Here is a 27,835-nt window from a genome sequence, read left to right as displayed (position 1 = left end):
CCACCAACAGTGTAGGAGGGTGCCCGTCTCTCCACACCCTCGCCAGCATCTATAGTCTCTTGATTTGTTTATTTTGGCCACTCTGACTGGCGTGAGGTGGTATCTCAGTGTGATTTTGATTTGTATTTTCCTGATGATGAGTGATGTTGAGCATCGTTTCATGTGCCTGTAGGTCATCTGGCTGTCCTCTTTGGAGAAGTGTCTGTTTATGTCTTCTGCCCATTTCTTCACTGGGTTATTTGTTTTTTGGGTATGGAGTTTGGTGAGTTTCTTGAAAGCTGAATGTTTTAAAAAAATGCCTTTCTCTCCTGCAAGTAATAGTTAGGGCTCTATTTAAATAAACTGCCATTAGAATTCCCAATAATTCGAATTCCCTAATCTGCCTTTAATTCTACAACTCTTGCCTCTACAGAACTAAGACCAACTATCCAGTTCATTCATGAATGCATTTAGATATTTATTGAGTCAACTATAGGTCTAGCTGGATGCCAGGTTAGGATGGCTGAATAGAATATGTAGAAGAATATACAGTTTCTGCCCCCATAGATGTTATTAATCCAATTTGGGAGATAAAATCTCAACAGAAGAAATGTTATAGATGATACATATATATCAAATGACTTAACCCGTGAAAGGAATGTAGTAAGACAGAAGGACATTATGATTTTGAGTTCTTCTTAAAGGTTTCATTGCAATGGTGATACTTGATCTGGGCTTAACAGACAGAAGCAGATTTTTAAGAAAATAAGAGAAAAGCAAGGCATACTGGCTTAAGAGCAAGGGCATAGAGGTGGGAATGGGTATATTCTGTCGGAGGAAAGATTAAGTTGGCTACACCAAACAGCGATAATGTGAACAGCCTAGTATAGGAGAAAACGGGATGTGTTTGTGTGCAGTAATGCAAAAGATGATTGTGAGCCAGGAGCTGTGGTATAAACCTTGATAGCTTAGGAATCTGAAGAGCTGAGTTCTGTCACTTTAGTGATTTGACTTGATTTTTTGCACTTAGGTTGCTATTCTCTTTAAGTGAGCAGTTTTAACCAAGGAAGTCCTTTTGCTTAATATTCTTCAATTCCACTATTGAAGATAGGAAATGGCATCTACTGTTTCGTATTGCCTGGGGAGTTTGGTATAGCAGATGGAGGTCATCTCTGTTACTAAGCTGTTCTATTTGTCATATTCAGTGTACACATACTACCTAAGTTTTAAGCTTATTAGTCATTTTCTTCTAAGTTATGTTAGTCATTTAAATTACCTAAGTGTAGAAGAATAGTCTTAATTTTGGGAAAATTTGGAGTACCAGCTTTGAGTAGAGAACATTGGTAACCAGTGGGATAACAATAATTTGACAGCATCTGGGCCTCGGAGGGACTTAAGTCCATCCCAGGGTCAATAATAGTAGAACTGGATTTGCACCCAGGTCTTTTGGACTTCAAAGTCTGTATTTTCAGGGCACCTGGATGGCTCAGTCAGTTGAGTGTCTGACTTCGGCTCAGGTCATGATGTCTTCGGCTCAGGTCATGATCTTGTTGGTCTGGGAGTTCGAGCCCCACATTGGGCACACTGCTGTCAGCACAGAGCCTGCTTTGGATCCTCTGTCTCCCTCTCTCTGCCCCTCCCCCACCTGTGCTCCCTCAAAAATAAATAAAACCTGAAAAAATTTTTTTAAGTCTATATTTTCACTAGCCTATTTAAGATAATAGGGAAGATAGAGACTAAATACAGTGCCATGTGCTACATTGTAGTATTGGAAGTATCATCAAAGTGTAGAAGAAACGGAATGATTAAATCAGCTTTGCAATGGAGCATTTAGAGAAAGCTTTCTGGAGAAGGATAATACCTAAATGGGGCTTTGATGACAATCTAAGAGTGTGTAGGGTAAAAGACGGAATAATAACGTTTGTGTTTCAGCACCTCTCTACTTGGCTTTTTAAAAGGCCAGGGTTATCTGGGTCATTTCTACTGTCCATTCTCTTCCATTAGTTTTTCTTGTCCTTTTTATACACAAACGTGGTTTTACCATTCTCATCCCAGTTTTTGGTTCTATTATTTTCACATTGTTGACATTTCTAATATTTACATATTGTACTAGAGCAGTGGTTCCTTCAGTTTCACTTATTTCTCCAAATTAATATTGTATGTAGTGTATGTACTCGTGTGTGTGTGTGTGTGTGTGTGTGTGTGTGTGTGTGTGTGTAAAACACCACAGCTTGGGGGCACCTGGGTGGCTCAGTTTGGGCACTTGGGTTAAGTGTCTGACTTCAGCTCCGGTCAGGATCTCAACAGTTTGTGGGTCCAAGCCCTGCATCGGGCTCTGTGCTGACAGCACAAAGCCTGGGGCCTCCTTCAAATTCTGTCTCCCTCTCTCTCTGCCCCTCCCCTGCTCTCTGTCTCTCAAAAATAAATGTAAAAAAAAATGTTGGGGAAAAAACCCACCATAGCTTGTCTATTCCTGGATTCTTTATGAAACTCTTGGTTGAGTTTTGAGTCCCACTTTTTTCCCCTTCTGAGTGTTCTGAACACCCCCCCCAGGCATGCACAAAAATGTGTCCACAATAATATCTGTGTATTCTGTAGATAATTCTGCAACCAGTAAGAGACTTCTGCCACTCTCACCCCTCAGCTGTAGACCTCTTATATTTTCTGTTTAGATGGTCAGTAGGATTCTTCCTCTTCTTTTTTTTTTAACCTGTCTTTGATAATTTTGATCTTTTGATTCCATTCTCATGTTTGGGAAAAGCAGTTAGTCTATGTTTTCCATGAATATGTCTTTTTTCAGATCATGTCATTTCTGCTTTATTTTCCAAACTCCTTTTCTATGTCACTGATGTTGTCCCTAGCTATTTCTATTTCTTTCTGGTGCGTCTTTGGTTTTTATTTCTGTTACAGGTTTATTGTTAAATTTAATTTATTTGCCAAACTATGACAGCTGTTTCCTGAGTTAATTTTCTAACCTGTGTCATTCATCTGCCTTTTTCAGGTTTTTGTCTTCCTTATATGGTGAATTCATACAATGCTTATTTAGGTCCCATATTGAATCCTTTTTTATTATTATTCATCAGAGAAGGAAGTCATTTCAAGTTGGGACTGCTGTAAAGTGAAACATAGTGTGGTGAAAGGGCAGGGAAAGTGATTTAGGGAAGGCAGCATCTCGAGCTGAGAGAAGGCGTTCTCGCCAAACACTTTTTCACGAGGCTAATGTGTCCTATGCTCTGTAGACACTTCTTCCTTTGAAATAGTTTTTAATTAAGTTAAAACTTAACATTAAGTCAAGATAATATATGTATATGTTTTGACAAAAGAACTTCTAGTCTTACAATAAAAATCTTATGCTCCTGCCCCAACTACCAGTTTTGATTTTCCTGAGACAACTATTTTCAGTACTTGGAGCTGTCGTTTATAACATTTAATTCTGCATTTATAAGTAATATGTGTATTTAATTTTATAGATGCTAACTATTAACTGCTTATTGTGGGAGATTAGGATTTATATATATTACTTGTCTTAATTTTTATCTACCTGTTTAAAAAATTTATTTTTTAATTTACATCCAAGTTAGCATATAGTGCTATAATGATTTCAGGAGTAGATTCTAGTGATTCATCCCTATGCAAAAAAAAAAAAACAAACGTTTTTTAATGTTTATATTTGAGAAGAGAGACAGAGCTTGAGTAGGGGAGGGACAGAGAGAGACAGAGACAGAATCTGGAGTAGGCTCCAGGCTCTGAGCTGTCAGCACAGAGCCCACTGGGAGGCTCAAACTCATGAGCTGTGAGGTCATGACCTGAGCTGAAGTCAGATGCTCAACCCAGGCACCCCTCCATTTATCTTTTTTTTTTTTTTTTTTAAATTATTTTGGGGGAGGGGGGGCACAGAGAGTCTCCAGGCAGGCTCCATACTGTCAGTGAAGAATCCAGTGCAGGGTTTGAATTCACTAACCGTGAGTTCATGACCTGAGCTGGAATCAGGAGTCCACCAAGGCACCCCTGTCTACCTTTGAACCTCTTTTTAAATGATGATCTACTAAGATTGATACTCCTTGTTTATGACTCTGGATTGCACTTGTGTATTTGTCTCGTAGTTAAACATTGCCTGTCTATTTGCTTCCCTAATTTTCTAAGTTCCTGTCAGTTCTTCCCAAACTTGCAAAAGAATTGTAAAACTGTCTGAACATAATACTGTTTTCCACCTGATAAAACACATCAAGAAACCTTATCTCTTCACTCCCTACCACTTTCCACCCTCTTCCTCTCCTCCTTGGATCCTTTACTTCCTCTTTTCCAGTCTGAACCAAATACCTTCAAGACCACAGTTATCCAAGGATTTCCCTACACCTCTCTCCTGTGAGAGATCTTATGTCCTCTATCTTGGTGTCTTTCTCTTTGCTTTTTGTTTTATTCTTTTCTATTTGTTCCTTTGTTTTAGTGTGCCATGTGTTCAAGGTATTTCTCCAGGTGCATAGGAAGGAATGTTTTTGATACGATACTTTGCCTATGCTTTAATGAAATGTATTGATTGATCCAGTGTGAATACGTAATAGCTTGGGTATATAGTCTAAGTGAAATAATTTTCAGAATTTTGGAAGTTTTTCATTTGTCGTCTTCTCAGTGTTGCTATTAAGAAGACCAATGTCATTCTGATTCTAAAAAGCAGTGGAACTAAACTCTCAAAATATTAATTTAATAAAAGACAAAAGAAAACATTAAAAGTCTGGGAAACTGTTTTAGATGTTTTTTATTGATCTTTTTTCTTTTTGAAAACGTTTAGACTTTGTTCTTTATCCCTAAGGCTCTGTTATTTCATAGTACCGTACCTTGAGATGGCTGTTTATTTTCATTTGTTACATGAGTACATTTTTTCAGTCTGCATAGTCATGAACTTCATTTTAGGAAATTATGTCTCTGGTAGTTCTTTCCTCTTTTCTCAAGTCTGTTTCTAGGTGGTTGGATGATCTTCTGGTTTTATTACTTATTCTTCTATTTGACTTTTGTTTTACTTCCTGCAAGATTAAAAAAAGATGTGTAGAATGATGGTTAAGGACTTAGGCTCTTAAGCCACAAGCCTGGTTTGATTTCTAGCATTAACAGTTTTTAGCTGTGTGACGTTATGTAAGTTACTTATGCTTTTTGTTTTTCATGTGTAAAATAGGGTTTTTAGTAGTACGTAACTCAAGGATGTAGGAATAAATGAGTTAATTCACCCAAAATGCTTAATAATTTCTTGGTACATAGTAAATACTCATTGTTATTATCCTTTGACATCATTATTACCTCAAGTCAATATTCCAGCTGTCTATTTGAATTTTTAATTTCATCGAAAGTTTATTTTAAGAAATTTTGTTTGCTTTTCTGTTCCTAGTTTATAGTCTCTTGTGGATGCAATATCATCTTGAATTATTGGGACAGTTGAGGAATTTTGGAAAAAACTTCCATCATATAAGATGGACACCAAAACTAAATAGAAACGAATCAAATATACAGAAACAAATAGAAGTCTTATAAGATTTTGGGGGTTTGGCAGTGCTAAAGTTTTCTTCTGTTTCCTTTGTCAGTAGTTTTATCATACTTCTGCTATTTATTTGGTGTACATCTTCTATGTTGGAGACTTTTTAAAAATCTCCTCATGAGGATCTAACTGTATTTGGTGGAAATATATAGAAGTATTGTGTCCTTAGTGAGTCACATCAGGGTGACACATCAGGGTGCACAAATGTCAGCTAGCCATTTTGTTGATGAGACTGAGTTTGAACATGTAAGGTGATCCATCTCAGAAGTACCTTTTTATCTTGGTTAATTGTTACCTTGGGTTGATATTTTCAGAATGTATAATTATTTATTTATTCTTTTGCATTCTTTTTAAATATAAAATACTATAAAGTAGTAAGTCATTATCCTTTCGGCTTGTCAGATTATCCAAATCTGACCAGGAGAAGCCCTTTCAAGCTGGTTTCTTTTGCCTTTTTATGTGTTTATGTCACTTGTTTGAGCATTCTTTAGTCTTTCATAACAAGATGTTCGAGGCTCACCTTCTACTTGCCCTGCCTCAGATCTAGAACCAGATATTTCCCCAAAGAGCTCTTGTTCCTCTTGATGGGGGAATGATACTAAGAAACTTAAAATATGAAGGCTCAGTCTGCTTTTTGAGAGGTATCCTTGCTTCTACATCCTTTTAGTGGACTGAACTCTGTGTGTGTGTGTGTGTGTGTGTGTGTGTGTGTGTGTGTATGTATGTACATGTGCACATGCATGTGTATATTTTCTTTGTATCTTGATACACAGTTACTTTCGTTTCCATTTATATTGAATTTTAGTAGAGATTTCCCTCTAATCCTCATTTATTTTTGAATATATCATTAACATTTTTCAGAAGTCAAGAACTTTGTTAAAAGATATACTCAGGAAACCTTTCTCCTTTTTTCACCACATTTTCACTGCCTAAAGGCAACATGTATGTAAACCTTAGTTTGAAGTGTCTTGTTTTTCTGTTTGCAGATACGTATGTGTACGTGTACTCTTATTTACCCTTTTTTGTTGCACAGTAGTTTGCATAACATGCATTCTTTTTTCACATTGCTTTTTTCACTTAATACAGCCTTGATGTCTCTCCATATCTGTCATAGAGACCTTCCTCATTTCTTTTTTATAACTGCATAGTATTCCACTGTGTAGATATGTAATGGTTTCTTCTCTATGTCTGTTATGTGTTTACAGTATTGTGCTATTCCACAGAGCATCATAGTAAATTACTGTGTATGTGTATGATTTAATTAAAACTTACGTTTATTATCTCTTGAAGGTCTGTGAGTAGAATGGAATGAGTTGATGGGGCTTTCACTTGGCAGTTGCAGATGGAAGTTGGGGCTACAGTCATCTGAAAGTTCAAAGTAACTTAACATCCAAAGTAGCTCACTCACTATATACCTGGCAGTTGATGCTGGTTTCAGCTCGGGCTGTCAGCTGGAATGCCTATCTGTGTCCCCTCTCTGGGATAGGAACTTCCTAGAGCGTATCAATTGGGCTCTGAAAGGGAGTATCCCAAATGTGAGCGTTCTGAGAGGTCCAAATGGGAGCTGTTGGACTTCTTAAGATTTATCTGAGAAATTCCAGAACATGGCTTCCATACTCTCTTGATTGACCAAAGCATTAAGGCTGGCCCAGATTTAAGGAAAGGAGAATTAGGCTTCATGTCTTAATGTGAGGAGCAGGATGCATGAAATTGAAAGCAACTGTCTTTGGCGACTAAATACCATAGTCATCTTCTAGCCATCACAGTTCACGTTCATTCTGTATGTATTCACTTTCTCTCCAGTACTCACACAGTCTCATCCATTAAGACATCAATTTGAAGTCCAGGATCTTGTTATCTGAGTCAGGTCCAGACATGGATACTGCTTCTCAGGTGCAGTTCCTCCAGTACAGTTCCTCAGAAACAGTTCCCCTTGACCTGAATGAATACCTTTACTGAGATCTTTATTTTTCCTTATGGCTTTGAGTTACTGTCTAGTGTTCTTTCATTTCACTCTGTAGGACTCTGTTTCTCTGTTTCTCTGTCTACTGGTAATGAACCTCCTCAACTTTTGTTTATCTGGGAATTTTATAATTTCTCCCTTATTCTTGAAGGAATTTTGCTGGATATAGGACTTTTAGTTGACAATTTTTTTCCTTTGAGCCTTAAAATCATCAGCCCACTGCCTCTGGACCCCAAAATTTCCCATGAGAAATCTGCTTATGATCTTAGGATCCCATAATATGATGATCATCTTTATCTTGCTGTTTTCAAAATTCTTTCTGTCGTTTCAGAGTTTGATTATAATGTATCCTGGTGTGGATGTCTTTGAGTTCATTTTACAAGGAGGTTGTTGAGCTTTTTAGATGTTTATATTCATTCATCCATCAAATTTATGAAGTTTTCACCCATTATTTCTTCAAATATTCTCCTCCCTTCCTCCGCCTTCTGGGACTCCCATGATGCATATGTTGGTCGGCTTGTTGGTATCCCATAAGCCCCTTAGGTCTGTTCACTTTTTTCAGTCATTTCCCCCCCCCCCCCCCGCCGTTCTTCAGACAAGATAATTTCCATTGTCCTGTCTTCAACTTCACTGATTATTTCTTCCTGCTCAAATCTGCCTTTGAATTCCTCTAGTGAACTTTTAATTTCAATTATTATACTTTTAAGCTCCAGAATTTCTCTGTGGTTTCTACTTAGATTTTCTGTATATTGATATTTCCATTTTATTCATATCTTGATCATATTTTCTTGACCTTCTTTACATCGTCCTTTAGTTTTTCAAGCATCTTTAAGAGATAGGCATTTAAAAATCTTTGTGTAGTATATCTGTCATCAGATCTTTTTCAGGGACAATTTGTTTTATTTTTTTTTTCTCTAAAGGAGCCATGCTCTTCTGTTTTTTTTTTTTTTTAATTTGTTTTTGGTATGTTTTGTGGGGTTTTTTTTTGTTGTTGTTGAAAACTGGATATTTGAGTCTAATAATGTGGTAACTCTGGAAATCAGACTTTCCCCCTTCCTCAGTGTCTATTTTTTATTTTTATTTTTTGGGGGGCTGTTGTCACCTCTGATGAGGGTCTAAACTTAAGGTCTTCTCTGAGATGCTCTCTGTGTATGTACAGGCCCTTTCTAATTTCCCCTGTGTATATAGTTGTTTTTGAATGTCCTAGTCTTAAATGTCTGGCTCCCAAAAAGGGAAAAAGAGAAAAATAAAGGAGGAGACAGGGGTGTAGGTCCTTTAAATCCCCTTGCAGTTTCTTTAGCCAGAATGGGAGGGGCTTACAATGCAGAAGGTCCAACAACAAATGATACCCTTCTCTTTCTTTGTATCTCCTGGATCAGAAGCAGCAGTCAGAGTGGAGAGTTCCAGTTTTTGGAGGACAGAGTCCTTGATTCCCACCCTGAGTTCCTGCAGGGTGTGTTGCAAGCTGCTGTTGCTTGCCCTGTAGCTGGGGTGAGCTGGGAAGGGTGGCTGCTACTGTGCTAAGAGCTGAAGTTAACCACAGTGTACTGTCGTCCCCCTGGAATTTGCAGGCTTTCAGTAGTCTCCAGAGTTCAAAATAGTTCCCTCAGACAGATTCCGTCAGTGCCAGTGTTTACGTGAGGGGCCAATTCTGCCAGTGCTTCCTACTCAGCTGTCTTCCCAGAATCCTCTATCTGTGCGCTTATTTTTTTTTGTATTTTAGGGACATACCCTTCAGGGTGAGATCCTAGAAATGGGATTGCTGGAGCAGAAGATAAGTGCATATGCAGTCGAGTGAGATGTTGCCAGATTGCCCTCTGTAGAGGTTGTATAAATTTGCACCCCTGCTAGCAATGTATGAAAGTGCTTGTTTCCTCCCAGCCTCACCAGTCGTGTGTTGTCAAGCTTTTGAGTTTTTGTCGGTTTCGGGTAGGTAGTGATAACAATGCAGAGATAAAGTAAAGCCTACAGAGAGAGAACAGTTACATACAAAGAACTAACCTGGATTTCTCGTTAAAGTGAATTAAACACAGGTGTTACTTTTCCCTTCTAAAACCCACTACAATGAGAATAAAGAAAAAGAGTGTCAGAGGAAATGCTTCTTGGGGCACCTGGGTGGCTCAGTCAGTTAAGCATCCGGACTCTTGGTTTTGGTCTCTGGTTTGAGAGTTTGGGCTCCGCGCTGACAATGAAGAGTCTGTTAAGGATTCTCTCTCTCTCATCCTCTTTCTCTGCCCCTTACTTATGCTATTTCTCTCTCTCAAAATAAATAAACTTAAGAAGGGGGGGAATACTTCTTTTATTCTGACACTGTGGTTTTTCATTTATTTAAAACCTTTTTTAAACGTTTATTTTTGAGAGAGAGAGTGAGACACATAGAGTACAAGCCGGGGAGGGGCACAGAGAGAGGCAGACACAGAATTCAAAGCAGGCTTGAGGCTGTGAGCTGTCAGCACAGAGCTCGATGTAGGGCTTGAACCCGTGAACCCTGAGATCACGACCTGAGCTGAAGTTGGACCCTTAACCAATGGAGCCACCCAGGTGCCCCAGTTTTTCATTTGTTTAAAAGTCAGTTCAAAGTACCTTTTTGGTGAAATATTGGTTTAAAACTTTTGCCCAGTTTTCTGATACTTGGTTTTCCACAATTTTTAAACGTTCTTTATATATTAAGGGTATTGTGTTTCTTATGATACATATTGCAAGTATTTTGTCTTGAATTTGTTTCTGTGTATTGTTTTTCAATTATGCTAAATGTTTTCTTTTATTGAATTATGTTTGAGAGAGGCCCTAAAAAGCTGATTAGAAGCTTTATGTAGAAGGCTAGTGCTTACCAACAGACAAGGGTCTTGATGTTTTATTCTGTGGGACCTTCTGATTTAAGAGAAGAATATTCCACAGCAGGTGCCTGAGTGGCTCAGTCAGTTAAGCCTCTGACTTTGGCTCAGGTCATGATCTCACAGTTTGCAAGTTTGGGGCCTGTGTAGGGCTCTGTGCTGACAGCTCAGAGCTAGAGCCTGCTTTGAATGCTGTGTCTTTTCTCTCTCTGCCCCTTCTCCACTCTCTCTCTCTCTGTCTCATTCTGCCTTTCAAAAATAAATGTTAAAAAAAAGTTTTAACCTTTTAATAAAACTTTTTTTTTTTTTTGAAAGGGAAGAATCTACCAAGTTCTTGGTAAAGATAGAGTAAAGGAAATTGCACAGAGGCCCTTTTCTGTACGTAGGTATTTATTCCTTTTTTTTCTTTCCTTCTCATTGCTGTGTCTGGTGTTCTTAAGTCACTCTATTTTGGGTCTTTTATTCTAGAAGTTAGTTAGCCTTCATTCTCCTGTTGTAGTTGGGGAACTGTAGTTTCTTATAGTTACTATATGTTATGGTTTGGAGAGCTAGGACACTTTTTTTTTTCCCCAGTCTTTGAATCAATCTAGATTTTATCCTCATGCCTCCCCATGCGAAGTCATTTGGAGGTGTAGATTTTGGAGTCCTGTGAGAAGTTGATGGTGAGAATTGACTTCTGCAGAGACTTAGGATGTCTGTTTTCTCAGTCCTGGTAGTTTATCTGTTTTCTCATTTGTTGTCTCCTTTCAAGGTCTTTATCTTATTTTGATTTTATTCTCATTTCGGTGAGAAGAAAGTTTTACTGAAATGATTTTATCCTCATTTCAATGGGTTTTAGATGGGAGGGGAAAGAAACACATGAATTTATAGTACTAGAAATCAGGTGGTTCTGTACATAGAGTTGTCTCTCGTCAGGCTTTACTTTGGGAGCAGTTGGATGGCTCTCAGTAGTTCACAGTATTGTACTTGGGTAATTTAGAGTTTATGTGCCTATGCTCAGATGATTCTGATCAATAGTTTAAAAACTGGTTGCCTCTTGCCCTCCTTTATGTCCTGTTTAACTTCAAGGGAAGAAAGTTTTTACAGTTCAGAGTGAAAGATAGCTGGTCCTTGAATTATGAATGCTACTTGAGGGTCTCTGTCTTCTCCCCATTTGATGTAAATTTCCTTGTATTGGTTTAGTCGGTATTTGGGGATTATAACTATTTTGCAGTTTCTTATTTATTTATTTACTTATTAGTGGGGAGGAACAGAGGGAGAAGAATCTTAAGCAGACTCCACACCCAGTGTGGAGCCCGATGTGGGGTTTGATCTCATGACTGAAATCATGACCTAAGCTGAAGTCAAGAGTCAGAAGCTTAAATTTCTGAGCCACCACAGGTGTTCCTGCAGTTTCATTTTAGACAGATTTTTTCCCCCTCTTTTTCATTTTGGTGGATTTCAAGAAGGAGAAGTAAACACAGATTTACATCCTTTTTTTCACATTGTATATTAAATACATTTTAATTAAAAAAGGAACAAATGTATGCCCTTTGAAAATGCATTTAATGTAATATGAAAAACAGTGTTTGAGAGCATTTATTTCCGTTAGGAAGTTGACTACCTGGATCAAGTACTCTTGCTAAAACCTTTTCCTAATTTGTACAAAGTTCTGCATGAGGTATGATTCTAGTCTGACACATTTGGACCCAGTGAGTTTTGAGTCACGTTTAAGAGAGGAGAGTGCCTCTAAGGACACACGTGTGCTGTCAGACTTGTGGCAGCCTTGGGGACTGGTTTCTTTCACTACCCTTCTTATGAGCTTTTGTCTCTTACGGCACTTCCGTTCCTCTCAACACATCTGCTCTGAGATCTCCGTGCAAACCATTTTCCTTTGCTGGCTGCAAGTTTCTATTCTCTTGTAACTTGGCCTGCACATGAGCCACTGGGCTCTCCTTTTACCTACATTTGGCTCTCTTGAATCAGGTGTCCGGTGCTGCTCAGGCAGCTTAGGGATGTTGAGGAGGCAGCAGGGGAGCAGCAGGGGAGCAGCAAGGACCCATAGATGGGACGGCCCCCTGGGAAGCGAGAGAGCAGGGCAGAACTGAATACAGCGTATTCTCTCTTAAGTCTACCAGTTTATTTTTGATAGACTACATTAGGCAAATACTTAGTGCAGATTGAATAGTGTAGGAACTAGCTAATATTTAAGTGTTGAAATTGACTGGGAGATGTGCCCTACTTAGTGCTGTTTTCTGTTTGCATTGTGACTTGAGTGGCATAGTGTGACAGATCACTCTACTGCAAAACAGGAGTCTGAGGTTCTAGACCTGATTTTGCTGATTTTTACTTTCTTCCTCAGAATCATTTTTTTTTTAAAGGTCAGTGCAGTAGAATAGGTTCCCAGGTACTATCTAGCTATGAAACCTTGGGATTCAAACTGTGCTCTACCAAGCGGGGAAAGGTATTTCCACAAAATGAGAAGTTCAGGTTAAAGTAAAAAATTAGAAACAAAAATGATTGGACCAATGCGTTAGAAAAAGATACGGGAGTTTTGTAGTGAGCCTAGTTCTTCTCGTTTGAACTTGTTTTATTGAAATGGGATGGTCTTTGTGAAGTGATTTAGTCAGATATTATAGTTATAAACTCTGTTCCCAACCTAACTTGCAGTTAAGTAGCGTATTACTGTAAGTGTAATATTGAAATTTGAAATGCTTCTTTTAAAAAACAGATTTGGATATTCAGAATAATTAAATAAAATGGATTTCTTTTACTTTTTAGGATTTAAGTGCCCCGTATGCTCAAAATTTGTACCCTCAGATGAAATGGATTTGCATCTTGTGATGTGTTTAACAAAGCCAAGGATAACCTATAATGGTAAGTCCAGTGCTTTAAAATACTCTTTAGAATCACCTCAGATTTTATGACTTTTTTGTTTCAGATAAAATTTAAAAGGCGAAGGAACAATCACCTACAGGCCTGGAGCTACCTGGCGTTTTAGTTATAGGTGTGGTGCTCTGGCTTTATTGCTCTTTCCGGACCACAATCTCGAGACCTTCAAAATCCTGGGGGAGATTTTTCAATGTAGCCTCGGTATATTTTGAAATAAACTTAAAAAAGGATCCCACAGTTCATTCATAATTTTAAGGAAATGGAATGAAATAAAAGAGAGCTTTTTAAAAATTTTCATGAATAGACAAACTTTAAATGCCTACAAGAAATTTTCAGGCATTTTTCAAACGTAATATTTGGTTTGAAACAGAATGAACAGTAAACTGTGAAGCCAATTGAAAGGTTGACTTCAACAAATATCTTTTAGAACCTGTGGGAATATGAAGTGTGGTGTCAAGAACTTGGGGTACAGCAGTGAATAAAACAGAAGTGGATCGCTACAGCCCAGAATCAGCCGAAGGTTAATCAGTGTAGTAACAGTTAAGAATCTGAGGTTTCTTGTCAGATTATAAAAATGTTGGAAGGCGGGGGAGTGGGTAGACTTTAAAATTGAAATGATCTTGTTACCCTGACTGGCTTTTTTGCAAACTGATTTAGGAATCTAATAAGGTAGTGCTAGTGCTTCGGCCACACTCTTACTGTAGTGACAATGGAACTCCTTTTCCCATTTATTTTCCAATGAATAAGTAAGAGGAAATTGTAGCAATTCCTTTGAATAGTAAATGTACTTGTTCATTATATTCAGACCTTCCTGCATTGTAAAACGAATGGGCTCCTTCGCATAACGTAGTTGAAAGTCAGTTACTTAAAAAAATAAAAAGAAGTCTCATTGAGGTTCAGAATTTGAGGTAAAATGATTGAGCTTGTTTCTCATTGGTACTCCATTATCTTATCATTACCCTCCAAAATGTTTATTACAAGAGTCTTAAAAATAAATACCCTTAAATGTTCAGAGGCTGACCTTGACTTTTGAAAGCACAAATGTATTTCTGTTGACCCTGTATTTGCACACAACCGTAGTATTCTGTATGTTTACTTTTTGTGTAATGTATGTACAGTATGGTCTTTGTGAATGTTGATATTTGTCAGTTTTTAATTTCCTGATTTAACTATGCTAAGTCATTGAAGTTTTTTTTTTTTTTTTTTTACTAGATCATATATTTGGTGTCTTAAAGATGTCTTCAAGAACCAAGATGTCACCTTTTGCTTGGGCATACTGTTGTTAAAAAGGCCCAAAAGGGTGTCATTTGGGTTAAGGCACCAAGTTAATAAATCAAGACTTCCAACCTAGCTGCAATTTCAGCCCCCCAGAAATGTAACCTTTAACCAGTCAGCATAAGAATTTCCTAATCAGCACTAGGAAATTTGATAGACTCCTTCAGTTCCTCTAAGAAGAGTGGCCTTGGGGCACCTGGGTGGCTCAGTTGGTTGAACCTCCGACTTTGGCTCAGGTCATGATCTTGTGTTCTTGGGTTCGAGCCCCGCATCGGGCTCTGTGCTCACAGATTCAGAGTCTGTGTCTCCCTATCTCTCTGCCCCTCCCCCTCTCATGCTCTGTCTTTCTCTGTCTCAAAAATAAATTAAACATTAAAAAACATTTTTTAAAAATGGGTGGCCTTTCCTAAAACAATGGATTCTGTTTCCCCCCCTCCCCCGCCCTTTCTACCTCTTAAAACCTTTTTCCTTTCCTGTGTCCCTTTGAAGCTCCCCTCTACTTGCTAGAGAGGATACTGCCTAGTTCATAAATTGATTAATAAAGCCAATTAGATCTTTAAAATTTACTCAGTTGAATTTTTGTTATTGAACACTGTAAATCAAGGATTTAGGTTTCAAATATTTGACAGTATTCCAGGTCAGAAGTCAGTACACTTAACGCGAAAAGCAAATAGTCACAAATACTTTTAAGAATGGCTGCCTACTTCACAGTAGGTAGATCCGAAATGTTTTAAATGGTTAAATACATATTAACTGTCCATAAACATTCAAAACAAAAAGCAAAAACAGCTTCTTCATAAAAATGATATACTACTGAAGTTTTAAAATTGGACAGTGGCCAGCTGTGGTGAAAAGAAGGTGGAGTTTTGATTGGCTGATTTAGGTTAGAGAGTGGTAGGTGCTTGATAATACCCTGTTGCCTCAGTTTGGGAATTCTTACACCACTGTTTTGAGGGCAGAGCCCTGTAGGGAAGAAAAAAATCCTCTACCCTTCTGAGCTCTTGGCTGAGACCTCTAATAAAAGACAGATTAACAAGAGAAAAACAAACAAAAATGTAACATGCTTCAGTCTTGGTGTATATGGGATATACGCAGGGAGAAAGGAACCTGGTTTAGAATGTGGGGTTAAATAGCATCTTCTGCTGAACACAAAGTAAGGGTGGAGCTGGGAGCAACTGGTTACGGGAGGTTGCCAGGAAAATCCTAGTAAACAAGTAATTTGTTATGCATATTTAAGTCCTGCTTGCCTTCTTCATTGATAATATTCTCTCGTAATATTCTTATGATTTGGAGTCCTGCTTTTCTTCTTGGTGCTGAAAGGGAGACACCCTTAAAAATGGAGATTTCCCTTATAAATGTAAAATTCCCTTACAAAAGGATAACTTTTACTCTTGTTAGAGCCTCTCCTGTGTCTCTTGTTTTGAATCATCTTATAATAATCCTTATGCCAAAGAGGCTTATTATGTTGTAGCATGTTTTGTTACCTTTCAGTCTCCTAAATCTCTTCTATCTCAGGTGATGACTCAGTATGAAAATTGGCCTCTTTAACACCTAAGCTGGCCGTCTAGGATTACTATAAAATTTAGAGCAGGATGAATCTGAGAATCAGTGAAACAGATTCCTCTTAGTTACCTGGGCTTCTTAAACACTTCATATTTGAATTCCTAAACAACTGATTCTGTAGAGAGCAGTGCATCAGAGAGATGGGGCCTGTAAGTTGTGTTGCTACTCAAGTGAGAATTTTATTCAGCATAGTGCATATTAATTTATATCTTTTACAGCCTTTCCTAAAGTAGTCACATCAGAAAACTTGTAATTTATTTGTTAAATGCATGTTAATTTAACTGTCTATAGACATTCACAGCAAGGAGATGAGTTGGGCTTGTTTTTCAGGCTGGCTGTATTTATAGTCAGACTCTAGAATAGGATGCCTTTCAGAGCTTTGAATATAAGCTGGCGATTTGGAATTCCAAATTTATACCCCCAAGGATGGTATTCTAAATGTTGGTTTGGTTTCCAGCTAATTCACAATGATTCTCTCCCCCACCCCTTTAATCTGTAACACTATATCCAAATACCTACGTTGTGGGAACAGAAGAAGAAAATGGGCTAGGTGGAAGCCTTCTGTATAAGTGGCTGTCTCAGCAAAGGTCCAGGTAGGTCCCAGGCAGGCTGGCCTGGAATAGTTCAGAATGATGTGAGTAGTTATGTATTGCAGGTGGTGTTTTGGCAGGATGGGAAAAAAAATTCATAATGCCACAGTGAGTGTTAATCTATATAGATTGCCCTTCAGTCAGGGACCGCCTGTTGTGGGGTCATTGAGTGCACTTTGCTGGCTAAGAAAGAATTCTGAGCCATTTTACAGTGTAACTTAGTACGTTTATTTAGGTAGCACAGGGACAGGACCTGTGGGCAGAGAGCTGCACTTCTGTGTGGTTCTTTGCTTAGTCTTCATGGGGGGGGAGGAGCATGCAGGAAATACTTGATCATAAATGTTTTCCTTGAATTTCTACTCGTAAAACTACTTTTGCAAGAGTTCTCTACTCATAATGCAGCTCAATATTAACTATTGGTGAGTCATGAGACCCTTTAAGAATGTAGCAACCAGTACACATTTGATCCTTATCAAACTATCTAGTCTATAGGTCAGTCTTCTGGGCTCAAGGTGAACATTTTTCTGCTTCTGTCCCTCATCACTGCCGATTTCATATACTTTCCCCTTTATTTGTGTGCTTCATTTGTTTACTTTATGGAACTATAATTCATTGTATAATCTGTGAACCTAATGCAGATTTCATGAACGTAGTAGAGTCTCTCTCTTTATTTTTTTAGTGTTTACATATTTTTTATTAAAAGATTTTTTTATACATTCATTTATTATTGAGAGACAGAACACGAACGGGGTAGGGGCAGAGAGAGGAGGAGACACAGAATCCGAAGCAAGCTCCAGGCTCTGAGCCAGCTGTCAGCACAGAGCACGTCGTGGGGCTCGAACCCGAGAACTGCGAGATCATGACCTAAGCTGAAGTAGGTCACTCAACCGACTGAGCCACCCAGGCGCCCTGATGTTTACTTATTTTTGAGAGAAAGTGTGAGTGGAGTAGGGGCAGAAAAAGGGAGACAGAGGATCCAGAGCAGGCTCCACGCTGTGAGCACAGAGCCTGGTGTGGGGCTCCAACTCAGGAATTGTGAGATCATGACCTGACCCGAAACCAGGAGTCGGCCACGTAACTTCCTGAGCCACCCAGGTGCCCCCAGTAGAGTCTTCTCTTCGTTTCCTTTATCCTCATCTTCTAAAGTGTTTCAGAACCAAAACCAAAAAATAAAATAAATTCTGTTAGCAAATTCTTAGTCTTGAGTTGATTGGTCTTTAAAGTTCACTAGATCATAGCATGTTTTGTGTCATATAAATCTCAGTTTTTATTTTTGTCTACTGTAATTGAGGTTCGTATTTAAGAAATCTTTGTCTTACTGGTAATCGGTATAATGTGTGTGCCTGTGTACCTGCAGGAGATGGAACTTGAAGAGTTACTCTTTTCTTCTCCGGGTTAATGATAAACTTATGCAGTGTATCAAAGCAGAGCTTTTCAGAATCCTCAGGAATATAAACCTGACACTGAATAGAGTACAAGGCGACTGTTACTCTGCTAAAGTAAACATGCTTGAAGAAAGATGGAGTCACGTGGAAGGAAACTTGTTCTGTAATGAAAGGGAGGAAAAAGGCTCCCAGCTTCTATGCAGCCTGCGGGAGAATGTTTCTCAGACTCACTCACTCACTCACTCAAAAGACAGATTGCACCAGGTAGTCAGTACTTTGATTCCAGGGTGACCAGCAGCCTTTTAAGGGCCAGCTTTCTGTGTCAGAAAAATATATATACTTTCTTCTTTTGTAGATACTGTGACTTTCCAGGTGGTTGCGGTGCTCATTTTAAGTTGTAAACTTGCTCTTGGCCTTACATATTACAGTTTCTTGGTTTTAAGATTCCTCCCCCCCCCCCCGACATTTAATTCTTTCTGAATTCAGGATGCTTTCTGAAAATGGCATACCTCTTAGTATTGAGGTTAAAAAACAAATTGCCAGCCACAAAGGATTTGAAATAAGGAGCTAGTTATCATGGTCTTTGTGTGAACTTTGCCTTTTGCGGAATTTGTTATGCGTGATTTGACATCTCTGTTCATTTATTTGCATTAGTGTTCTGTGGTTGAGTTTTAACTTTAATGTGGATTCCTAATAGTTTTTTAAATGACTTTGTAAAGATTACATTATGGGACAGCATTGAAGTAAAGTTATTTTTTGTACTACAAACTGACAATCATGCAATGTAGTGAACCTAAAGGCAGTAGGAAGTGTCAGATCCCTTCTGTGTTGTAGAAATTTCAAAATAGATGATCCCAGAAGAGGTTGGCAAAACAAAAACGAAACTGTTCTAAAACCCATATAGGATTCCTATACAAAAATATAGTCACTGTCTATTAAAGGTGAACCTATGATTAAAAACAATTTTAGACTTTAGTCAGTTAAGCGTCCAACTTCGGCTCAGGTCACGATCTTGTGGTTCATGAGTTCGGGCCCCAGTATCAGGTTCCGTGCTGACAGCCTGGAGCCTGCTTTGGATTCTGTGTTTCCCTCTCTCTCTGCCCCTCCCCTGCTTGTGCTCTCTCTCTGTCCCTCAAACAAGAAATGTTAAAAAATTTTTTTAATATTTAAATATGCACAGAGTAAGAACAGATGTGATCAGAATTACTACCCCAAGAATTTTAGAACTATATATTGATTTATTTTCAAATCATTACAGTGATAAAACGATGAATAAGAAATAAGTAAAAAGAAAAAAAACCACATCATTAATAAGACAGAAATTGAACTCTTTAGACATTAGTCACTGAAATTAAAATCTCAACAAATAGATTAAACAGCAAATTAGAGCTGCAGGGAGAATTAGTGAGGTATAAGATGGCTCTGAGGAAATTAAGCAGAGTGTAATAGTGACGGAAAATACCAGAGACATGTGTGACATGGAGCCGGAACCAGAGCCTCTGCCATCATAAAATCCCCTCAGAAAAAGAGATGGAATTGGTTTCTGGTTTCTAGTTCCACATGTAAGAAATTTAGAAGTAGTCACTCCGTCCTAACAAAAGTGAAAAGCTGAACAGACTGAAAAATAAGTGACTTTTCTTGGATTCATCAGAGATGGGAAGACACAGGGCAAACGGCCAGCCCCTGTGACTGGCCAGACAGGCGAACGTGGGTGCTCTCGGGTTTGGTTTATTGCAGTGGAGACTTCGTAGTGGGCACTGTTGCAGGAGCTAGTGCCAGGTTATGTAAACCTGAACTGCAGTTGATGAATCGCTGGGGGCTCAGTGCAGACAAGTCTGAGGGTTCAAAACTCCGAGGAGACCTCGTCACAGTGGAGCTCCTACAATTTTGTGAGATTTTCTGCCGGGTTCCCATTGTAAATATGGAAGAAAAGTCCCCTTCTGCTTCTGGTAAGGGGAGGGACAAGGGACCATTTTGAAATACGCAAGAGGATTCTATTTTAACAAGGCCTGCCTCAAGAAACTAGTTAACCAAAGCCTAACTCACCTGGGAGAAGGGAAATACTCCAGCCTGCTCTAGCCATCCTGTTCCATGTCACAACGGAGAAAAAAAAACCTGAGAAATATTTATAACGTTTATAGTCCAAAGGCATAGGCTCAGAAAAAGACTGGGACCAAAGGTACATGTTCTACACAAGGAACAACTTGAATAATGGGAGATGGAATTGGCAAGAGGCAATATTTGAAGGGAAATGGCAGAGAACCTTCTAGAATTGCTGAAAGATAGGAATTCGCTGATTGCAGGAGGATGATGCTGCTGAGCAGTATAAATAAAGGTAAATTCATACCTACAGATGCCATAAACCGAGTCCAAATAAAGAGTAAAATGTTAAAGTAACCTGAAAAACACTTCCCTGTTCCACTTGTGTTAGCATTTCTAAAATGCTTCTTGTTCTGTGTAGTAATTTAAAATTTAGTGTGTGTGTGTACATGAACGTGAACATTGTTAGTCTTACCCACTTTTGAAGATTGTATGCCTATTTTATAAGACCCCAAATTCAGTTTTACCACCCTACTTTGAATGTTTGGCTTCTCAAAAGCAGCACCTGTTTGCATTTAAGATGTTACAAAAAACAGCAGTACTTGGAACAAAGTACTAACTTTGAATTCAGCTTGCTGAGTTCAGATCCTTATTCTACCACACTTAATAGCTATATAATCTTGGTCTTGGCTTTCTCTCCCGGAAACGGAGGACTATTAGTAGTGCCTCTTTGTAGACTTATTCTAAGAATCTAGCGAGAAGTCTTGCCTAGTTCTTTACAGGTATTGAGTGCCAAGTAAACAAGACTTGTTGTTACTAAGAAATACTGTATTTGACGTTGAGAGGTAAACCTACAGTTGGTGCTGTATTTAACATGCTAATAAATCTGCAGTTCCTTCGGCACTTTAATTTAAAAGCCCATAGTTATTTAATTCCAAATTAGATACCCAAAAAGCTTGCACAGCAGTAATAGTTCTATAATATATGAAGAAGTGGAGGGCTGGATGGGCTGGTAACTTGAAAAGTACCTGCTGTCCTATAATGTGACAGTTTAAAGCTGCAATTTAATGAAAAAATATATCCTTTTTATGAGCAACATGGTGGCCTATGCAGCTAAAATCTGAAGTCTGAATTTGATAGGCAGATGGCTTAATTTTTGTGGAGGCACATCCTTTCATTCCCCCTATGGAAATAGAACACTGCAGAAGGGAGGCTATCCATGGACAACTTTCTTGAGATAGATTCCTTCCTTGAGGTGTATTATTAAAAAAAGATTCACAGAATAGAAATTGAACTAAAAGTACATAGTTCAGTGAGAAGGAAATTCTGATTTCTTTTTTTAATTTTTTGAAATGCTTATTTGTTTTTGAGAGAGGGAGGGAGAAACAGAGCACAGGTTGGGGGGTGGGGCATAAAAAGAGGGAGACAGAATCTGAAACAGGCTCCAGGCTCTGAGCTGTCAGCACAGAACCAGTACGGGTTCGAACCCACAAACTGTGAGACCATGTCCTAAGCCGAAGTCCGCTGTTTTACCGTCTGAGCCACCCAGGCACCCCTGATAGATTTCTAAAGCATGAAGTGGGTTTCAGATTTCCTTAATAAAATTTGAGAAGGATAATGGTTTTTTATTTACTGATTTCTTGATTTGTCTCATTTTATAAATCTTTCATATCATTTATAATTCTTGGCTCTTTTGTGTTCTCCTTATCTTTGTATCACTTTCATAATGTTGATTTTTTAAAAAAATCATTCTAGGGTCGCCTGGGTAACTCAGTTGGTTAAGCACCCAACTCTTGATCTCAGCTCTGGTCTTGATCTCAGGGTTGTGAGTTCAAGCCCTGCGTTGGGCTCTGCCCTGGGTGGGGAGCCTACTTAAAAAATTCTGACATTCAAAGTAAGCTTTCCTGATTTTAAGAAACTGAAGAAACAAAAAGACCTTAAAAAGACCAAGTCAACCGACATACTTGTCCTCAAAGGGAAAATCGTTTTGTTCCCCGGTCCTAGTTTTTGTTAAGGTGTGTGATATTGACAAAGTCTCAATTCCAAGGCATTCTAATACAAATAGGAATAAAGTGCATTTTCAGATTTATCTCCTTTATGTTTCCTCTATATAAGATCAAAGCTAGGACTCAGCCCTCATCTATCAACAGTTTTGCCCTTTCACAAAATATTTTATATTTATCGTGAAGGGCATAGTAGAAGTTGTAGTCTATTTAAATATTTAATCTAGATCTTGAAAGTATTAAGATTTGGAGAGAAATGGAGCACGTGTTTAGAAATAACAAGTATGCAGGTATAGTTTGGAGCAAGGAGACCGATAAAAGAGAATTAAAAGTGAAAAGGTAGGGCTATATAATGAAGTTTTTCTAATACATTATTTCAGACTTGGATCATTCATATGCAAAAATGTTTGTAAGGAAAATAATTTCTTTAAACACCAGTTTGGAGAATGGTATGGTACTTGATGTGGAAGTGGTTAGCTGAAGCCTGGGGAGGAGAAAGAGCCAGGAGAGAGGATGATGGGGTTTAGCGAGTGCTAGAAAGGGGAGGGAAGCGTGTTCCTTCCAGAGTTCCTTCTAGGGAGTCCCAGCTGTGATCTGAAACTGCCCCCCTGTGCGGAGGGCAGGGAGAGGTCAGAGATAGACCACTCCAGATTGATAGGTGACAGGTTTTCCTTTTTTTTTTTCTTTATGGGTTTTTTTTTTTTTTACAATATTTATTTATTTAAGTGGTCTTTACACCTAACAAGGGGCTCGACCTCAGAACCCTGAGATCAAGAGTTGCATGCCCCTCTCACAGAGCGAGCCAGACACCCCAGTAGGCGACAGGTGTTGTTTTTCTTTCTTCTTCTTCTTCTTTTAATGTTTATTAAATTTGAGAGAATGAGTGAGCCAGCAGGGGAGAGGGGGAGAGACAGTCCCAAACAGGCTCCATGCAGGCAGCATTGAGTTGACGCTGGGCTCCATCTCATGAGCTGTGAGATCGTGACCTGAGTAGAAATCAAGAGCCAGAAGCTTAAAGAACTGTGAGCTACCCAGGCACTCTGGGGACACAGTTTTATTAATAAGCAAGGGAACTTACATAAGAGATTTGTCTCAGGCAGCAACAATACCAGTAGATCTCTGCCTGCCAGATCTTAAAAGATTAAATAGAGACCCTGACTTAGGCTTGGCCTCATATGTTGTCTAGATGTTCTCAACACCACCTAACCATTTCAGGGCTGTATCCTTGGGCAGCTCCAGGGTTTGGGGAAGAACAGAGGAGGCTCTAGATTGCCTGGGTCCAGCTAGTGAGTCAGCCTGCAGTTAGGACTTCTTAATAACCCTCTCCAACAAGGAGTCTCCGGTGACTTGAGGGTCAGGTGGGGAGTGACTCAGTTTGGGGAAAAGAAATAGTAAGAAAGTACCTAGTTGCTCTCTAAACACAACGCCAGGGATGTTGATCTTTGCAAAATATGAAAGATTTGAAATGTGAATTTTTTTTGCCCCAAAGAGAAGAGTAAGGATTTGGCAGAGAGTCAGAATGTTTTGTTGAGTTTAAGAAAGATTTTAGGGAGGACTGTTAAAGAAATGCTTGTGAATATTTTTCAGTTATTCAAGTAATAAATGATTTTTTCATTTATTTTTTTTATTTTTTAAGAATTTTATACCTACATAAGTTAGCATATGGTGTAACAATGATTTCAAGAGTAGATTCCCTAATGCCTGTTACCCATTGAGCCCATCCCCCCCACAGCCCCTCCAGTAACCCTGTTTGTTCTCCATATTTAAGAGTCTCTTATGTTTTTGTCCCCTTCCCTGTTTTTATATTATTTTTGCTTCCCTTCCCTACATCTGTTTTGTATCTTAAAGTCCTCATATGAGTGAAGTCATAATGATATTTGAATAAATGACTTTTTCTTAAATAACCTTTTTAATGTTTTCTCCCCCTTTTTAAGTCATCTTAGTCTTTTTTTTTAATTTAATGTTTATTTTTGAGAGATAGAGAGAGAGAGAGAGAGAGAGAGAGAGCGAGCGCACACACAAACAGGGGAGGAACAGAGAGGGAGTCACAGAATTCGAAACAGGCTCCAGACTCTGTGCTGACAGCACAGAGCCTGATGCAGGGCTCGAACTCACGAACCATGAGATCATGACTGAGCACAAGTTGGATGCTTGATCAACTGTGCCATCCAGGCGCCCCTATGTTAGTCTTGATAATTCAAAATACTCCCCTGGATTTGCCTCAGAGATGGCCTTGAGAAGTATCTTCTCAGCCATTGAGTGGTTTGGTTTCAGGGAAAACAGTATCAATGTGGTCTCTGCATTGGGGGTGGGAGGGGCTGTATTTAACTCGGAACATTTTAACAGTATATTAAGTTAATAGCACAAAAAAGTAATAAAGACTATATTCTAGATGGTCCTACTTTTTTGCCATCTAAATTTCTAATAAGATTTATGATTTGCTTGATTTCTTCCATTATTTGCTAGACTGATTTTGGAATCTCCAGGCTTCTTGACCTCTCAGCACCGCCTAGATTATTATTACTTAGGTATCCTTTTATCTTAATCTCTTTAAACTGTACCCCTCAGCGTTTTACCTTAATCCCTAGGCCTTTCCTTGTAATGCTTTTTGGTATGAGCTACCTTTTTATTACTAAAAAATTTTTGGCACCCAGCATTCAGATCTTGGTTTCTAAATATTTAGAAGTAAATCTCCAGGGAAAAGGAACCAGGGCCCCTTGGTAAAATGGCTGATTCTAGGGCTGGAGCAGAGAAAATAAAGGAAAGCCTGGAGATTTTGTATTTTCTGAGAGCAAGGAATTGTTCAAAAAGATAAGGTTATATCAGAGGGACATGGGAGCCAGTCTCAGAGAGCTCCCAGTGAACAATTTAAGCAACAAAATTAGCATAACATAATACTAAATTACACCCAGAAGTATAAAACGAATATATCAATCAGTAAATGAATACAGAATTGTAAAAGTTTAACCTGGAGGCTTAATCCTGAGAGGCAAACGTACATTTCTTTTAAAAATTTTAATTTCCACATTCCCACTATTGGTGATGTAACAGAATTTTCCTCCAAAATTTTCTCATGTGCCATATATGCTCTCTGGTTGTAAGTACTCATCAGATACACTAAAACATACTGTATGTGGCACCTGTATATTGTGAAATACATAATCTTAGTTTATTATAAACATTACAGTGTGCCTGAGAGGGATTTAGGGGAATGAGAGCTACTGTTACAAGCCTAGCAACAAAAGACTTTATCTTTTTTTTTTAGAGGGGAAATGTGAGTCAATTTTTATATTGTGTTAGGTTTTATACTATGGAATTCTCACAATGAGGGCTTCTGTCATGAAGTCTTATTTTTTAACTTTAAACATTTTATGTTTACTATATATAGAGCACAGAGGAATTGAATATTCATTAACAAAAGAGTCACCTGGACTGTGTGTATTACCCCTTATTAAATCACTAAGAAAGATGTATGTTGTCTCTTTTTAAATTGAGGTAAAATTTATATATAATATTATATTTAAGTTTCAGAGGCACATACTGTCTTTGCTCAATGCTGTTCTTTAAAATTTTTCAGTTTACTAATCAAGCAACATGGTTTTTATCTCTACATTTGTTTTGATTCATTGAGAACCTATACATTTAGTGTTAAACTTGTTAGAACCTATATATTTAGTGTTAAACTTGTTAAGTTTGAATCTAGTATTTTATAGTTTTGTTACTGTTATGAATGGCATTTGTTTTTACCATTTGAATTTCAAACTGGTTTTGCAGGAATAAGGAGAAGCTATTGCTTATAGGTGAATCCTTGGATTTTCTAGATTTACAACCATCATCTGCAAATGAAGATAATGTTTTCAAGTGTGATGTATATGTTTTGTTTGTCTTAATTTCATTAGTGTGAAGCTTAAAAACAATGTAGATAATGGTTCTAGTTGACATGCTTGTTTTCTTCAGTGTCTCACTGTTTAATAGATGCTTGCTTTGCGTTTCGGTAAATTATTGTATATATATCATTATTTCTTTCTCTTTTATTTAAAGCAAAAGCACTTTAATTTTATTAAATGCTTTTTTCTTTATTTTTTGATAAATTATATTGATTTTTCTAATGTTTTAGTTGAGTTCTGTTTCTAATGTGGCTGGATTTAACTCTTGATTATGTGTTACTGCTCCATTGAAACACTGATACCAATTATGTTAGACAAAGATTATGCTTGCAAAATGAATTAGAAAACTTTCCATCTTTACTCTGGAGTAATTTAACCCAGGAAGTATTGTTCTTTTCATATCAGATAGAGCTCTAACTTCTGTGATCATTAGTATATTCGGATTTTTCCACTTCCTGAGTCAATTTAGGAAATTTGTATTCAGCTAGAAAATAATCCTTATCCTCTAAATTTCCTAAAACTTGCCATACCATTGCACATATAATATTTTTAACAGTTGTTTTAATCTTCTAAATAGCCTTTATATTGCCTTTTTTATTCAAATGTTGTGGTTTTTGGTTATGTACTTCTTGTGGCTAGCTAAAAAGGCCATATCTTTCATTGCTGTTTTTAAAGAAGAGTTATAAATAAAGGTAATAATAGCATATTAATGAGTACAAATTAAAGTTGCTTCATTTTTCAGTCTTTCCATTTTAATAAGGTATTTTAGAAATAAAAATACTTTTCTTGTAAGAGGGTTAGTTATATCCAAGGTTTTAATATAGAATGTTCTTTTTGTTTTCTAGATAACTTCTCATTTAAATTTTTAATCTGCTTGATTCAGAGGTTAACTAAAAACCAAACATCCGCCCCGCTTAATGTTCATCTTTGAGAGAGAGAAATAGAGGTTCTGAAGCAGGCTCTGTTGATACCAGCAGTGAGCCTGACACAGGACTCAAACTCATGAACTGTGAAATCATGACATCTGCTGAAGTCAGGCAACCAACCGACTGAGCCACCCACGTGCCCCTGGGGAAAAAAAAAAAGAGCCTTCTTAATTTCAAAGATACATTTTTTGGAGGAAGGGATATATGTAATGAGCAGTCATTTTGATCTTGTTATTAGAGAATGCCGCTCGTAATAACGTATTTAAATTTATTAAAATCTATTCACGTTTTCTATGTGGCCGAGTACTTCGTTGAACTCCGTAAATCATGAATGTATGAGAAGCATGTAGGTCTTATGTAGAGTAAAAAGTTTACTTGTTATTTCTTTAAAATTTTTTTTTTTTTTTTTTTTTTTTTTTTTTTTTTTTTTTTTTTTTTTTTTTTTTTTGAGAGAGAGAGCGCATGCAAGCAGGGCAGGGGCAGAGAAGGAGACGGGTAATCTCAAGCAGAGCCCGTACAGGGCTTCAGCCCATGAACCTTGAAATCATGACCTGAGCCAAAATCACAAGTCTGATACTTAAATGACTGAGACACCCAGGCACCTCTGCTTGGTTTTTTTTTTTTTTTTAACTGCGTATGTGTGTATATACTTTGAATAAATTGAGGTTGATTATATTGAAATAGTCTATATCCTTACTTATGTCTGGTCTACATAGTCTGATGGATTTAGGAAAAAGTTTGTTATAATATCCCCTCCATGGCTGTGATTTTGTCGATTTTTTCTTTTATTTAAAGTGTCTAGTAGTTCCTTTTGATGATATTTGCCTTGCCTGGCCTTAAGCATTTCATAGCTATATTATTTGCCAAAATATTTATGATTTATTTTCCTTTTGGATTGATCTTTTTGTATTATATACTTCTCTCTTCTCCTTTATCTAATACTCAACTTTATTTGATAATACTTTACTGCTTATCAAAAATTATGGAGGGCC

At 37.9% G+C, this 27,835-nt stretch overlaps 1 protein-coding gene across 1 annotated transcript in view; it reads left to right on the top strand.

Annotated features, from left to right (window-relative positions):
• ZNRF2 (zinc and ring finger 2) overlaps positions 1-27,835 on the top strand; it is a gene marked incomplete at its 5' end in the record, with an annotated part of 98,304 nt that overhangs the window by 36,498 nt on the left and 33,971 nt on the right. The window contains one exon of the mRNA XM_029918422.1: positions 13,064-13,159. Coding sequence (XP_029774282.1) covers positions 13,064-13,159 — 96 coding nt within the window. The remainder of the gene's footprint in view (positions 1-13,063; positions 13,160-27,835) is intronic.

This window comes from Suricata suricatta, chromosome 2, assembly GCF_006229205.1.
Source record: "Suricata suricatta isolate VVHF042 chromosome 2, meerkat_22Aug2017_6uvM2_HiC, whole genome shotgun sequence".
NCBI lineage: Eukaryota > Metazoa > Chordata > Mammalia > Carnivora > Herpestidae > Suricata > Suricata suricatta.
Note: the sequence above shows the minus strand (reverse complement) of the source record. Positions and strands in the feature narration are given on the sequence as shown.